Source organism: Hippocampus bargibanti, linkage group LG20, assembly GCF_051943395.1.
Source record: "Hippocampus bargibanti isolate YZ-2025 linkage group LG20, ASM5194339v1, whole genome shotgun sequence".
NCBI lineage: Eukaryota > Metazoa > Chordata > Actinopteri > Syngnathiformes > Syngnathidae > Hippocampus > Hippocampus bargibanti.
This window is the reverse complement of record NC_142753.1, coordinates 9,482,539-9,498,219: the sequence shown is the minus strand read 5'-3', so window position 1 is coordinate 9,498,219 and position 15,681 is coordinate 9,482,539. Positions and strand designations below refer to the sequence as shown.

The window sequence follows — 15,681 nt, the reverse complement described above, 5'->3', positions numbered from 1 at the left end:
AAACAAGATTCAAAATAGCTGCCTCGTCTCTCTTGTTTAAATAACAATGACCTCAATATAATTCTTCAAATGGTCTGTCATGTATGACCTTTCCCTTGTTATTGGTCACTGTTGTTCCTTCACTGGTATTATTATTGTTATTATTGTTGTTGTTATTGTTATTGTTATTGTCATAATAATAATAATAATAATAATAATAATAATAATAATAATACATTTTATTTTAAGCACCTTTCAAAGCTCTCAAGGACACTTTACAGTCACAGACAAGCATATTATTATTATTCTAATTATTATAATATGATTATATTATTAGTTAATTTTATTTAATATTATTAACAGTTAAATATAGTTATAATATACAACACAATACATATGTATGAATATAATAATAATAATTTATATTATGCTGTGAAATGTAAATTTCTCCACTGTGAGACTAATAAAGGCATATCCAATCCAATCCAATCCAATAATCATCAATATTCTGAATAAAACAAATAATAATAATAATAATAAATAATAATAATAATAATAATAATACTGCTACTACTACTAATAATAATAATACATTTTCTTTATAAGCACCTTTCAAAACTCTCAAGGACACTTTACAGCCACAAAGACAAGAACAATAAAACTGCAGATAAAATGTTAAATACAGCTGAAGCAGTAACAAAGCGCTTAACATGGACAGCTATCATATACAGGAAATAAAGCAATCACAAAGATAGTACCAGGCAGTAAAACTAAGATCTAGTCTGAATCATAAATAACAAAAGAAGAGATTAATGTACCAGTCCATCGAGTCCTTGAATTTAGACTGATTTATTTTGAAAAAAAAAAAATATATATATATATATATCTATCAAATTTAATAGCCAAAAAGTCCACGCATCAAGAAAAAAATCTGCAATTGAAAAAAAAAACATACACAATATAAAAAAAATATTTGAAGAGGTTTTGTTCCAGGCAGTTGGTTCCCTTCCATCCAGTAGGGGGAAATCGACCGCTCGCTCAGTCGCCATCTGCCTCTCAATCTCCAGCCCTCTCCTCCTTTCTTTCCCATGCATATTCCCGGGTTGTGGAAACGCTGCAGCCCAATGGTCTGCGTCTGCTTGGCTTCTTTTAAGACCCTCCTACCAGCTGGGCTGAAAAAAGAGGCGGCACTGTGCTTGCAAGCCTTGGACGAGCCCCCCTTTTTACCGCCCTGTCAGTGTTGAGGAGAAGGGAAGCAAGAGAGAGTGAGTGAGTGTGAGAGATCAAGAGAGCGCATGCAAGAGAATGAGAGAGCAACTCTGTGGCAGAGTCAAAGAGAACGAAGCTTCGACAAGTGAGCGAGCAGAAAGGAGGCAATAAGGAACCTACACAACCCGAGCAGGAAGAGGGAGGAACGCAGACCAGGGACTCTTTCTCTTCTCGCCACAAGGGGCACAATCACTACTTTTATCCACTTGACTCCTTGATGCAACCCAGTGGACTGGACTAACCAATTAGTGGATTTGAACGACCCGCTTTTGTGGTGCATCCTGAGGAAACTGGAGCAACCGTTACGCCTCCTGCTCACGTCGAGCGAGAGGCACTGTCTGTTCGCCCGCGCCGCAAAGTGCATCTTTCGGCAATCGGTGCAGTGGACATCTCCCCTCTGTCACACAAGACGGCGTTGGATCATACTACAGAGTGGAGAGGCAGAGAGTGTGTATGCCTGTGTGCGTATGTGTGAGTGTATGTTCGACAGAGTGAGAGAGCGTTTGAATCAGAGTGCGCATGAGAGGGAGTACCAGAGGCAGAAGTGATACAGCTTGAATCGAGAAGGGACCCCATACTTCCTCTCCCTGTGTTCCTTTGCCATTCCTTTCCTCGTCCTCTCTCCCCCCGCCACCCTCCCCCGCTCCTCTCCCATCCTCCAAACATTCACAGGACCGCTTAGCTTCTCTTTGCAACTTCTCTTCCCCTCCCTATCCTCCACCTCTACCCTTTTTTTCCTCACACCTTGATCCGACACCCACGGCGCACCGGCGTACTACTCTCGGATTGGGAACTTGAGGGAATATTTCCTTTTTACGAGAGACTGAGGGACGAATCTGCCTTGTACGTGGACCACAATCGGACGTTCGCCTCTTTTCCCAGCTGTTGTTGCAGCGCACGGACACTTCCTTCCCTCCAGTGACAGCTGTGAGAACAAGGAAGAAAGGATCCCGACAAGCTTTCCACTCCTCCACTATCAGTGTTTTTCAACTGAACGGCTCCCTCACCAACCTCCCCCCTACCCCGGTCTCACCATTCCCTGCCTCAGTGCTAAGGATTCCAGCTACATGGGCAAGCGATTGGAGCAGCAACCAATGTACCCTCAGTACACCTACTACTACCCCAATTATCTCCAGACTAAGGTACACCACTCCTCTCGCATTACTCAAGCATGCTCCCACGCTCCTACCCTGTCTGACTCCCACCCAGCCACCCTCAAAGCAACCCCCTCCCAACCCTCCACCCTCCTTCGGCGGCCTCCATTTATCCCCCTCTCATCCTTGAGTAGAGATGGCACTTGATTGATAGCCGGCCTTGGTCATGACAGTTTCATGGGACAGATACCTTGTTGGACTTTGGATATCTATATCAGTGTGTGTCTGTGTGTGAGTGTGTGTCAGGGATCAGGGATGAATTCTGTGATCCATTTGGCCAGCCTTCAAATTTTTTACCGGAGCAATACAGAAAACCTTCTTGCATTGGTCCTCGCTATCCATCACTGAGCCTCCAAAGTCTCAGCAGATCTGAATAGAACTTAACAAGAACTTGCACTTGGGATTCAAATGGTGCGGACCACCAACTGATTTCCTGGTAAGGCCTTGAAATAAGCGTACATAATGATTTTGAAGACACATCATTGGAGTTCTTTGTACGTTTTTTGTTCTAGTACTCTTAGGGCACTGGTTCTTAGACTAGGTTCGATTGAACCCTAGGGTGAGTGGGTGTCACGTGTTCGGTGGATCCTCAGTCACACCCCTCAGTCTCGTCTGCAGTTAATGGCAAAGCCATTGAAAGAAGGGTTTGGTGAATGAGGATATGAAACTGGTGGTGTTCGGTGCCTCCAACAAGATGAAGAACCACTGCCTTAGAGACTAAATCAACAGAGACAATGAGTTTATAGTTTAAAGACTGGCATTAGATTGGGATTATGTGCAGTCATCCACTGATGCTGTTAGTATGCCGTTACTTGCTATTTAAAGATAAAATATCCGTTTGTGTCTTAGGTTGCTGGTATTTTAGAATCAATCAATGAGCGCGAAATGAAACTCTGGCTTTGAACATCCATATTCTTTGGTGAATGACCTCAATGTGTCCAAAACTAGAACGTGTGAAACAAATATAGCTTGCTTTTTCTCGTTGGTTCTATCTTTGGACGTTAGCGTGACTCACAATGACGGATGGACATTTTGACAATGCCCTTGATCAACTCGGAGAAAAATTAATGTTTAATTAACTCCTCTTTTCATGGCATAGTTGTCACCGAACACCCCTTGCCTGAAGCATTTGAGTTATGGCCGCGGTCCGTACAAATGAATTACCTTCGCTTTTGTTCTTCTTTCATCTCAAACTAGTTGAGACCTGCAAAGACAAACCAAATTTGAGATCTAGCTCGTCATAGTTTATCGATTAGCCGTGTATTCATTGTTCTCTTAAGAAGAGCAGCTATGGGGGGTGCAGTTTCTCAGCCAATGACACTTTGACAAGACCCCAACCCCTCGGTTGGGAGTCAACCATTGTACGACTGAGCCTCAAGGAAGCAATAACAGCCTCTATATAAGCCAGAATGCTGTTCGTGTACAGCGTGCTTGCAACAGGGCAGACCTGGACTGCAGCCCTACCTGGCAGTTCACCCAGCACTCCCTTCTGATTTATAGTTTAATACATTTGTGCCGCTGCCATATGGCTTCCCTCTCCATCCCCTGCTCCTTCCATCATCCGCCTCTGCCTCCCTCCCCTTTAACTCGCCTATCTGTGAACTGCTCATCTCGGTGGCCTCTCAGTCAGGGTATGCCGGCAATCTCCTCCACTCCCCTCCACCCCCCTTCCGCTTCCTCACTGTTGTAACGGGGTGCCATCCAACCACTGCCTCCTCCGCCGATGCCGCAGTTCACTCCCAAGGTCACAGGAGATCCGATCTCGCCACCGTCAGCGATTGATATATCCTTGACTCGCAAATAAAACCCACGGGTGAGAAAAACATACCATTCTATTTTCGAATCACCAGACGACAACATCCGTAATAATTTCCCTTCGACGTCGGTCGAGCCAGTAGGTCGGTTTGACATCGCCACGGGGGATTCGGAAAATCTGGCAAGGCTGTGTTGGACAATGTCGCATGGGTGGCTTAACGGTAGCGCCATTACTGAAAGGGGAGAAGGGGCCAAAGTTGGCAGGTTCACTGTAAACAGTCATCAGAATTGCACGGCGCAGTATTTTGCACGCACATACACACAAATTGATCTTTTTTCATTGTCAATCATATTTGTTGAGGCATCATTTGAACTTTTCTTTCATGGGGATGTAACAAAAAAAAAACAGTTAACTCATTCACTGCCATTCCTGAGTTTAGCATGACGTCGAGCTCCATTCCCGAATTTGTTCGGGTTTTGTTTTATCTTGTGGAGGGTGCTGATAAAGCGCTGGTCAGACCTCGAGCAATGTTTTTTTTTTACTTCCACCAGAGGGCAGCATTTGCCTTTTGTCCACGTTAGCGCTTTGTTGCAGCTTCAGCTGTTGTGAAAGTGCCATACATATCAATATGTATTGCAGCTGTCCCCATTTCAAGCTCAGATACCTCCAGACCCATATAACTTAGTAATTAACTATATTTTCTGATGAAAGAAGTCAGTCTAAAGTTTCTTCGGCTGTATTGAATGTTTATATCGTCGTAAAACTCAATATTCTGTGGGTCCTGCAATTTGAGTGAAAATGACAAAAACCCTGGCACTGGAGTGACCACATTTTGCACATCATCTGGCAGTGAATGAGTGAATAGGGAACAAAAATGTAAAAGTGGGTCGTTCACATACGTACTGTAAATGTCAAAACAAGTGAAACACGTGGGGGATAAAACATTTGATACCGAGTGACAAGTGAATAGCGCACATCTGCATTCTTCGTGCACGTCTTATTGTAACAGTCTGATTGAAGCATTAGTTTCTACTGAAGTAAAAAAATGGCAGAATAAAAGCAAAACAGTTTGTAATGGACTGATGAATTTAATGTGTGCCAAACTGCGGTCTTGTGAGGTCGATTTTGTGCAACTTGTGTGGCCATTTTGTTGTTGTTGTTGTCGTTGGTGGGTGTTCACCTCTGTTCAAAATTGGCTTGCCTTCATTGCTGCATTCCTACAGTATAACCTCATACTCCCAAGATGTGGGTGGGGAGCGCACGTGCGATGGGGGGAGGGCGGCATACATATCCGCAACGGATTAAAAAAAAAAGTAATGGTTGACATAAATTTCTCTAAAGTGCAGCCATTTTTATGTTTATCCACAAATTATACAACAGCTGTATTTGCTTTGAGCAGACGACTACGCGGTCAACAAACGTGAAAACGAGCGTCTTAATGGCCTTTGCATTTTGTGGTGACTGTTGGATCTACTCTACATCAATATTCTCCTTTAATGGGATTCCCCGACGCTGGCCACAGAGTGCTTGTTAGTCCTGCATTACAATGTGAAAGACAGGGAGAACGAGATGAAACTATAACACTGCTCTTTGTATTGATTAGCGCAGTGGAGTGTTGCATGTGCTCGTCTTTAGTCGAATTATTGATTCGAGAAATAGTCTTGTGTGCCTTTTATGATGAAAGTATTTGTTGGGAAGTGCAAGTTGTGCTCTTTCCTGGCATTGTCCACTCGTTTTTTTGGATTGATTACTGGGGGAGCCAACCCAAAGATACCGTGGCGTGAGTATGATTCTTTAAATTCGGCTTTTCCATCATATCCAACCTGGGTGTGTGTGAGACAGTGATGAATGAATGAATACATAAATAACTGAACGAGTGACTGAACGAACGAATGAACGAAATGACTGAATAAGCGAATTAATTGATAAAGAAATAAATTGCAAATGTACAAAGACACCGCAGATTATGTGAAATGGACCCTGACCAGGGCTTGATGTTCCAGAACATTCCCGTGGTCATCATGAAGCACTGAGGTTGTCCACTACTGCAAACTGCAGCCACAATAACAATCATATATGCTTTCATATCCATGTGTCAATCAAAACTATGCATTAATATTAATCGTTATAAAATATTGATGAGTAAAATTTCATATATATGAATAAAATATAATATGTTAATATTTAGCTTAGTTTCGAACCATGGTTTCTATGGCGGAATATATTCTTTTTTTTTTAAATAGCCCAGTCGGTTCTGTAAAATGAGTAAAGATATATAAAAAAAAATATTTGCTGCTCATATTCAGAGGAATTTCTCTGTTTTGTCTGGAATGCCAATCAAATTAAAAAAAAAAAACAAGCGTTAGATCAAAGTCATGTGTTCCGAATCAGCTCACTGTCACTTCGCTTTGTCAACCGACGCTTTCAACGTGTCTTTTGCCGTTTCTTTGCTCAGGTTGTGTGGCAACAAGGTAGGATGACTTGGAAGCTCTTGTTAGCCAGGCTCGCTGACTCAGATTCAGCTGCGATAATTGCTCCTGAATTTTTAACGAGTGGCTGCGTTGTGCACTTTGTGGAGCAGCATGCCCGAAGATCCCCGCATGGCTTCCGACTGCAATAGAATTGCCCTTTTCTTTTTAGCCACCTACCTCCAAAATGAGAAATATTTTAGCATAGCATTCTTGCAATTGGTGATGCTGTGACGTAAATATGGTGTAAGCACGGGTCTAAACGCTGTCTCGCCTGCTTGGCTGCACGGATAATTATCCTTATCTGGTTTCATCTAATCGCTGGTTGTAGTCACAAGGTGCCTTTTGCAGAATACATCAAAGCAACAGCCGTCAAACTACTTGCTCGCTGGGCACTGGTTGCTAGCATTTAGCAGCTAGGTCCTAGCCATACAACACAACAGAGATCAAAAACGTTATTTTGCTTTATTTAGAAGCTTCTTATATTAGTGATTGATTTTTGGGTAACTTTGTGTTGATGTTAGCAACTATGTAATGGTAACAAACTCTTTGGTTACTCATGCTAGCTATTATGTAACCGCATGGAGCACCTTCAAAACAAAAGCATACCAAGTGTATTGCATTTGCATTAATGTAAAATTTGGGAAGCTCTTATTTTGAAGCTAGCCGTCCATACCGTGGCTCACTTTAAGCACAGCCTACTTATTTTTGGACTTCAATGTGTTCATGTATTGCCGTTTGCGTATGCTAATTTTGAACGCGAACTTTAACTCATTCGCTGGCATTCTCGAATTTATTCGGGAATTAAAAAGTGTGACGTGGAGCGCCATTCCCGAATTTGTTCAGGTTTGGGTTTTTTTTTTCTTGCAGGGGGTGCCTATAAAGCGCTGGTTAGACCTCTGTCTAATGTTTTTAACTCACACGAGGTTGCAGCATTTGCCTTTTGTAAAAAAAATTTACGCTGCGCTGAATGTTAATGTAGTCCTAAGACTCAATATTCTATGGGTCCTCCAATTTGAGTGAAAATGACAAAAACCCTGGCACTGGAGTGGACGCACATATCAGGCAGTGAATGAGTTAAGCACAGCCTACTTATAGCTGGACTTCAATGTGTTCATATATTGACACATATCCGACCGTGAACTTTAGCTCTTCAGCTGTTTACTTTTTATGTCACAATATTAGCAATCAGTGAAATTTAAGCCCACATTTCTTTCATTGAGGCAATTAGAGCGACGTTGATCCAATTGAACTACTGTATTTGCCAGGGAGATGTTTAGCTCCGCAGACCCATGAGGTAACAGAAGCCGCAGACACGCCAAACGGTCGTGCCGTCTCACTCCTATGACTCCCGCAGGCAGCCATGGTTACCGCCTCCCAGATAGCATATACTGCCTGCAACAATGACTCTCTTACTGCTGCATTAGTTGTGGAAACACGGTGTCACGCCTAGTTTGAAAAAAATGCTTCTGGAAAAAAAGCCGATTCTGCCATGAATGGGGATAAGCAAATAGGCATGAGCGCTTGAATGGCTGCCAGTCGTGTCGGTGCACCCCACCTCCCTTAAACCCCCCCCCCCACCGCTCTCATCCAGTCACAATGAGCCTCTATACAAATAAGGATACGTGCACCAATTTAGTGCAGCAGATGAACCTTGCGAAGCCTTGTCGAGCAAGTGCAGGATTACCCTGAGCAAACAGGCTTTTCTCCTGACTTTATTCGAGCGGACTGACTCACGCCACCCTCTTAGATTTGACCCCGGTGGTTTCTTTGGTAGACCCTTCCACACTTCTCCTGCCGCCTTCGAGGCCTTTGCCAGTGTCTGAAACAGCGTCTGCCTGGACGCCCAGGGCGTGCAACTTTTACGCTTATACGTTTCTTCAATAAATGAATACATCAAGCTGATATTTTTAGTCGCATGCAAAACACCAATAAAAATGACTTAAAGTGTCCCAATACTACAAAATGACCTCAGAAATGGCAAGTTTCAGAGGGTCCCGCCCCCTTGTTCGTGACGTCACACCAGGACGTCTTGCCTTGCTCTAGAATCAAAACAATGGCTTCAGATTCAGAGAAGATGCTTTCTTGTTACTCATCCAGTTATGAATATGATTCAAATAGTTTTGAAGAGGAAAGCAGAAATGTTTGCAATCAATTAAAGAAGTCCTTCCGTATCATTTTGAGGCGTCTGGACTCCAATGTAGCATCCCAGAAAATGCACAAGAAGGCGCCATAGCTCCGTTGGATTTGAATTTGAAATCTGTTTCATCGGAGCTTCTGCTTCACTCTCCTCTGCCACCTTAATAAGTATTAAGGTCAAGTGTGTGAAAAAAATGCTTTAAAAAAGTGATTTTCAGCAAGTGCCGCTCAGAAATCTGCTTTTTTCCCCATCTTGATTAGCATTCACGTAGATGCACTTAAAGTTGAAAGCGCAAGCTTTGAATTCATGCTAACGTTAGCATCTAACTACTCACGCGCGGTTGATAAACGCTCATGTTTTTTATCTATCGCCCTGTGTTGTTTTGTCCTTGGGCCCTTCGGAAAATATGAAATAAAACCAGTGGCTTTGAAAAACAGTTAGTCGCTAATTTCCTGTTTTCCCGCCTCTGATTAGCTGTCTGGAGTACCCCTGCGGAATCCTTGTATCCATTATTTATCCGTAGACCACCAAACAACAGCTGCAAGCTCGTGTTGCCGCCATATGTGATGTTATTCGCAACATATTGGGACGATTCAGGCAGTCCGGGAAACTTTCGTACTAGCCCGCGGGGATGAGATGTGTAACAAGCCCTCTGCGGACATAGCCGCTCTGAAATTAGACTCCAAATGTTCAATTTTCTTTGAAAAATCAAAATGGCGCCTGAGGTCATGCAAACTTGTATTCAACCCCATGTTAGCTATCTAGCAATCTAGCCATCTCGATAGCTATCTACCTATCTACATATGCATCTATCCATTCATTTATGTATTAGTAAATTAGTTAGCTGGTTAGTTAGCTAGGAAGTTAGTTAGTTGGGTAGCTAGTTTGTTAGTTTGGCACATCAATTAGTTGGTTAGTTAAATAGTTAGTGTGTGAGTTATTGTATTGTAGTAACGTGGTGGATTATTTGGTTGGTTGGTTAGTTAGTTGGGTACTTATTTAGTTAGCTAGTTTGTCTGTCTGCCGGTCTGTTTGTTTGTTAGTTATTCACTTGGTTATTTAGTTATTTAGTTAGTTGGTTAGTTTGATGGGAAGTTACTTAGTTGGGTAGATAGTTTGGTTGGTATGTATGTAAATAGTCTGTGAGTTGTTGTATTATAGTAATGTGGTTGAGTTAGTTAGTTAGTTAGTTAGTTTGTCTGTCAGTCAGTTTGTTATTTACTTGTTTGTTTAGTTAGTTAGTTATTGTTTATTTAGTTATTTAGTTAGCTAATTAGTCAGCTAGTTAGATGGTTAGTTGGTTAGTCAGTTATATACTTAGTGATGTAGTTAGTTAGCTAGTTGGTTAATTGGTTGGTTTGCTGGTTGGTTATTTTGGGTGGGGTAGTTAATGTTTTTTTTCCTTTTCCCCATTATTACTTTATGGATTTTGGACCATCTATCCAATATGAGGCCCCAACTTTTTTTAGAAGAGAATACTGTGAGAGTTTTTTTGTCTTGAGAAACAAAATGAATCCAAATTTTGGAAATAAGGAAGCCTCCTACATGCTCACCGGGTGAACACGCGGCAAGAGGATATTTCCTCACGATTAGCCCCGGTCACCTTTAGAGTGGAGATAGCACTCTGGACTTCCCTGCAATAGATGCCACCCCCCACCCCCCTCAGCCCCAACGACTTGACCCTAGATAAGCTGACAAAAATGGCTTTACTGGATGGATAAATAGGACCGCTGACAGCGTTTTTACGGTGAACCGATTTATACCTGTGTGGCCCAGTGATTTACGGGAACATGACAAGAGACTGTTGTTGTGGTTAGCGTGTTTCCCCCTCGCGGCTAAAAGGTTCAAAGGTCGACTCCAGGCTCACACCTTCGTGTGTGGGTTTCCCCGGTTTAAATCGGGGATCAATCAGATGACTGGAATTGCCCGACCGTATCCTTTTGCGTTATTATCTCTGCCAAAAAAAAAACATTCAGAAATTAAACCACATCAGGCAATTAACCGGGGCAACCGTGTTTTCCGGCTGTGGCTGAATTGTCTGAGGGGGCAGTCGGGGAAAGAGGGTCACATTAGGATTCAGCCGATAAAGCAATAAACCCTCGTCGGAGATGCAGTTGGCCTCATTCGTAGCAGCTTCTGTGTACGCAGCACTTTGCGGCCTGCGATTAATCACCCGACTGACATTAGCCAACCTTTCTGCAAACACTGAATAAACAGTCAGAGCAGCGAGGCCATGTCGGCTGCCACAAATCTGCTGTTATCGTTAGAGCGTCTGTGGATTGTTTGTTACCCCTCTGAGAGAGAGAGATCTCCAAACCCTCCTCGACTTCCACAGACCCCCTTGTGTGACATCTGTCCATCTATTTAGTGGCAAGTTGTATTGGAAAAGTGAGCTGGAGCTAACGTTTAACATAGCGCCGCTAACTTGTCCTTCTCTCACGTGACGTGAGGGCAATTTGTAAAAAAAAACAAAAAAAAAAACAGAGAACAGGAAGCCTCCGAGGCTTTATTAGGAGGATGCCTGTCGGTCTGTGCCGCTCGGTTACCATAGTGACGGTTGCCAGCAGCCTGTGCCAAGCTCGGGCTTCGGTTGAGAGTCAATCACGAGGAGGATTTCAGACCTCCACTTGGCCGGATTGCGGTCGTCGTCATATGATCATTTCAAGGCTCTCGTAAAGTCAAAGACTTCGGTCAACTGAGGTCGAGTTTTAGCATGGAAAGTAGCTAGCGTTTGCTATCCAAAACCTTCTGAAGTTCGATCTTTCTTGTTCCGATGACGTACTGTATTTTCTGCACTATAAGGCGCACCTAAAAGAAAATATTTTCTTCAAAAACTGACCATGCGCCTCATAATCCGGTGTGCCTTATGTATGGAAACCCTTTAAAAATATATCATTCAAAAAAGAATAATAATGCAGTGCACCTTGTGTATGGAAAACACTTTAAAAATGTCATTCATTGTAGGTGCCCCTTAAAATGCGGTGCACCTTATGTATGGAAAAGGTTTTAAAGTTGTCATTCATTGAAGGTGCGCCTTATAATGCGGTGCACCTAATGTATGGAAAAGGTTTGTAAAGGTGTTATTCATTGAAGGTGCGCCTTATAATGCGGTGCACCTAATGTATGGAAAAGGTTTTAAACTATATCATGTCAAATCTGATATTTCCTCGCATTCTCACAAGCTAACATAACCGATCCTCCAAGGAAACACGATAGTGTCGTTGAGGAGAGAGGCAGGAAGCGTGGAAGGGGGCGGGACGTCTATCGAGTTCACTCCAGGCAACTGACACTTGGCCGCTCCATAAATCCCCCTTCCCCCTTTTGCTCGAATTGAATAATTGAAATCACATCATTCATCCCGGCACTTATTTATCACATTCCAGTACGTTTCCCGTAAACGCACGACAAAAATCGCCGTCATCCCCCCCTAACCCTTTACGCATGCTAACGTGCTAAACAACACATGCCTCGAGGACTTCAGTCCCACGGCTGGTGTGCGGCCAACAAGCTGGAATCTGCACACAGGGAAACCTGATCGGCGTTCCCTGCGCCAACCGCATGAGGTCACCCTGACTGATCTCGGCTAACCTCCTTTTCACCGCCCACTCCTGTCACATCGAAAACGTGTACAGAATCTGATAGATTTGTATTTTTGAAAAAGTTTGAAAAGACGATAGTCGTTTACTAGTTTTGATGAACTTTGGATTGGATTTTCCTTTATTAGTCTCGCAGTGGAGAAATTTACATTTCACAGCAGCAAAGTTATGAGAGGAAAGGAAGATGTAGAAAAACTAGATCCAGGAACTACTGTAAAGGCAGGCACTCTCGCGGCGCTATCTCGAAGTCAAAAGAACAAAAAAAACTAAAGAATATGACAACACAAAGACACAGACATGAAGCAGTTCTAGATGTAAGAAGAGAGGATCAAAAGCATCCTTTTCACCAATGGATCAGGGACGTCATGGTGGAATGTGCACGTCTGCTACAGGCTAAATGTTGAAAGCAAACACGAAGCTCCATTGACCAAAAGAGACTAGTGTCAAATAAACTGAAATTTAGATTCTTTAGCACTTTCTGTACCCTCTTTGTAACATGAAGCAGTTCGAGATGAAAGAAGAGAGGATCAAAGCGTCCTTTTCGCCAATGGATCAGGGACGTTATGGTGGAATATACACGTCTACTACAAGCTGAATGTCGAAAGCAAACACGAAGCTGTAGCATCCCATTGACGAAAAGAGATTGTCTGACATCTCCTGTCCCACGTAAATCCGCTTCAATTCCATGCCGCGATTTGTGATCATTGGCTTTTATACAGACAGACTAGGTTTCTGTTCACCCGTTAGCCTAATACGCTAGAGTCACTCTTGAAAATGGATGTCGCTATCAGTCCAATAGTGACCTACTTTTATTGACCCAAAATTATGTTTTTATTTTTTTACTGTTTGGGGTTGAAGGCCTTTATTTACTGCCAGCTAAAATGAGAGAAGCAGTCGGGAGCAAAATCAAATCAGAAATTGTAAGCACGCGCTTATCGAGCTGTTTTTATTTAATTATGTATTTTTTAGGTCATTGCTATTGACGATCTGTGATCAACATTTCTCATGTGATGCCAACTGTTCAAAATCTGCCGTTAAATCAATCAGAGCAGCTATTTTGTTTTTGACCGTTCAATGCAAAAATCTGACTGATTAAGATGGAGTGTTGGCGTCTTTTTTTTAAACTCATTCATTCACTCACGATGTGCAAAACTGTGTCCACTCCAGTGCCAGGGTTTTTGTCATTGTCACTAGAATAGCAAGAAATACAACAACAAACAAAGACGATTTTTGTTTTTTTGGTCTGTCGTCTGAAAGCCCATGTTGTGGTTTCATAATTTTACATTGTTTTACCTTGGTGGAAAAAAACAAAACTATCATCTTTCTGTGATATCTGTCAGATAGTTGCCATAGTAGAAGCTTTTATTTTTATTCTCCCAAGCCAATTTATTCACTTTTTAACTCATTCACTGCCAGACGATGTGCATAAATGTGTCCACTCCAGTGCCACGGTTTGTGTCATTGTCACTCAAATTCCTGGACCCACAGAATATTGCGTTTTAGCACTACAAACATTCAATACAGCACAAGAAACTTTAGACTTTCTTCTTTCATCAGAAAAAAATAGTTAATTCCTAATTTATATGGGGCTGGAGTTATCTGAGCGTGAAATGGGGGCAGCTGTCCAAACTATAATACATACATATTGATTTATGTAGCGCTTTAACAACAGCTGAAGCTCTAACAAACCACTAACATGGACAAAAGGCAAATGATGCCCCTTCGTGGAAGGGAAAAACATTGCCAGAGGTCTGACCAGCGCTTTATCGCAGCCTCCCCTACAAGAAAAACCAAAATCCAAACAAATTCGGGAATGTCGCTCCACGTCACACATTTTCAATTCCCCCCAAAATTCGGGAATGGCAGCAAATGAGTTTGAAGACAGGTTGTTTTTAGCGTTTTCAGTTGGTGAGTGTCCGCCATTTGCATGATGATGAATTAAGAGGTCTCATTGCTTTCGAATTTTCTGATCGTTTCATACTTACTCTAATTTACAAATAGGTGCTCCACTTAAATAAAAATAAATAAATAAATACCAAAAACGCCCGTACGCTAAATCTCCCTCCATGTTCACTTGTCGCGTAACCGTGCAACACGAACGCCCACGCACTCAGTTCGGTCTTCCAGATGCACGTATACGCTCGTAAACATCCACATACCCACATATTCCCAAGTGTCCCCCCCCCCCCCCCAACTCATCATTGCACTCTCCCAACGCTCCCACGCATCTCAGGTTCCTCACCCTCCACGCCACCCGCAACCCCCATATTATGTTAAAAGGAACATGCATTATATTATAACACTGGCTAGGTTTATTGTTGTCTTTGGCAATGCCCGACATCCTCGCCAGAAGTGCAGAAAGAAACCACAGCGGGGTCACAATGCCATGTATTTTTTTCTACCTACCCCCCCCCCCCCCAATCGACCGCCCCATCTTGTGAGGTCTTATTGTAGCGCTGACATTTTTTTTGTAATTATATCATTACAATCATATCTGATTTTGCAATTAAAGACTAGATGGCAGCTGTCGGTTTGCCATTTTCAAATGGATGTTGGTCAACCTCCAAATGTGACCGAGGGGAGGAGGGGGGTGAGCGGAAAAAAAAAAAACAATGTTCCCAGATGGCACAGCGGTTCAGTCGCCTGACGTGCATTTGACGCTGCTGCGGTTCGCCTCCCACTCAGTCACATTCCAACAACCGTCACATGGATTGGACGCTGATGGAAATTAGACAGAATAAGAGGTTATCATATTTAAAAGTTTCATGCTGTCATATGCTTAGTCAACATGTGTGACTCGAATACACAATTGAAGCACAGACAACCTGGGGTCAATCTGAGGTCAACAGACACAGCATGTTAAACTGTCATCTTCATCTAGGAGATTTGGCCTTGGACAGAATTTAGGACTTGGGAAATTCCTTGATCACCGAAGCAATTTACGACTTGAAAGTCCTTCGCAGGAAGAGCTCATTAGCAAGGTTACAAATTTATCAGTTCATGGAAGAGACAATGTTTTATTGCTTACAGCTGTTCGCGTTTAGACCGCCCAGGGGCGTGGTATTCTAATCAAGAAAACTATGTTTTACTAATGTATCACCTAAATTGGCATATACTCTCAATAAATAGCTTGGCAGAGGGCTGCAGAATTCAGGCGTCTGTCATGGATGGCTACGTCTCCTGCCGGCAGTAAACACAATCTGTATGGGCCTTCGTCCACGGGGTCCGATCGAACATGTCTGACAGACGCGTAAACTGTTTCGGCGTGTTGCACTGTTGAGGTCCCTCCTGAAAACGTGTTTAGAAGTAACACTGAAAA

General features: G+C 42.8%; 1 protein-coding gene across 4 annotated transcripts in view; it reads left to right on the top strand.

The window, feature by feature from the left end:
* The first annotated feature begins 948 nt into the window (after nt 1–948).
* Nucleotides 949–15,681, top strand: part of rbms3 (RNA binding motif, single stranded interacting protein) — a 159,698-nt gene continuing 144,965 nt past the window's right edge. For 2 of the 4 annotated variants that reach the window (XM_089023398.1, XM_089023397.1), the window contains exon 1: nt 949–2,390. In XM_089023398.1, coding sequence (XP_088879524.1) covers nt 2,316–2,390 — 75 coding nt within the window. In that variant the 5' untranslated portion in view covers nt 949–2,315. Of the gene's footprint in view, nt 2,391–2,508; nt 2,839–15,681 lie in introns of those variants that run through there. The other 2 variants (XM_089023396.1, XM_089023399.1) reach the window with 2 other exon arrangements.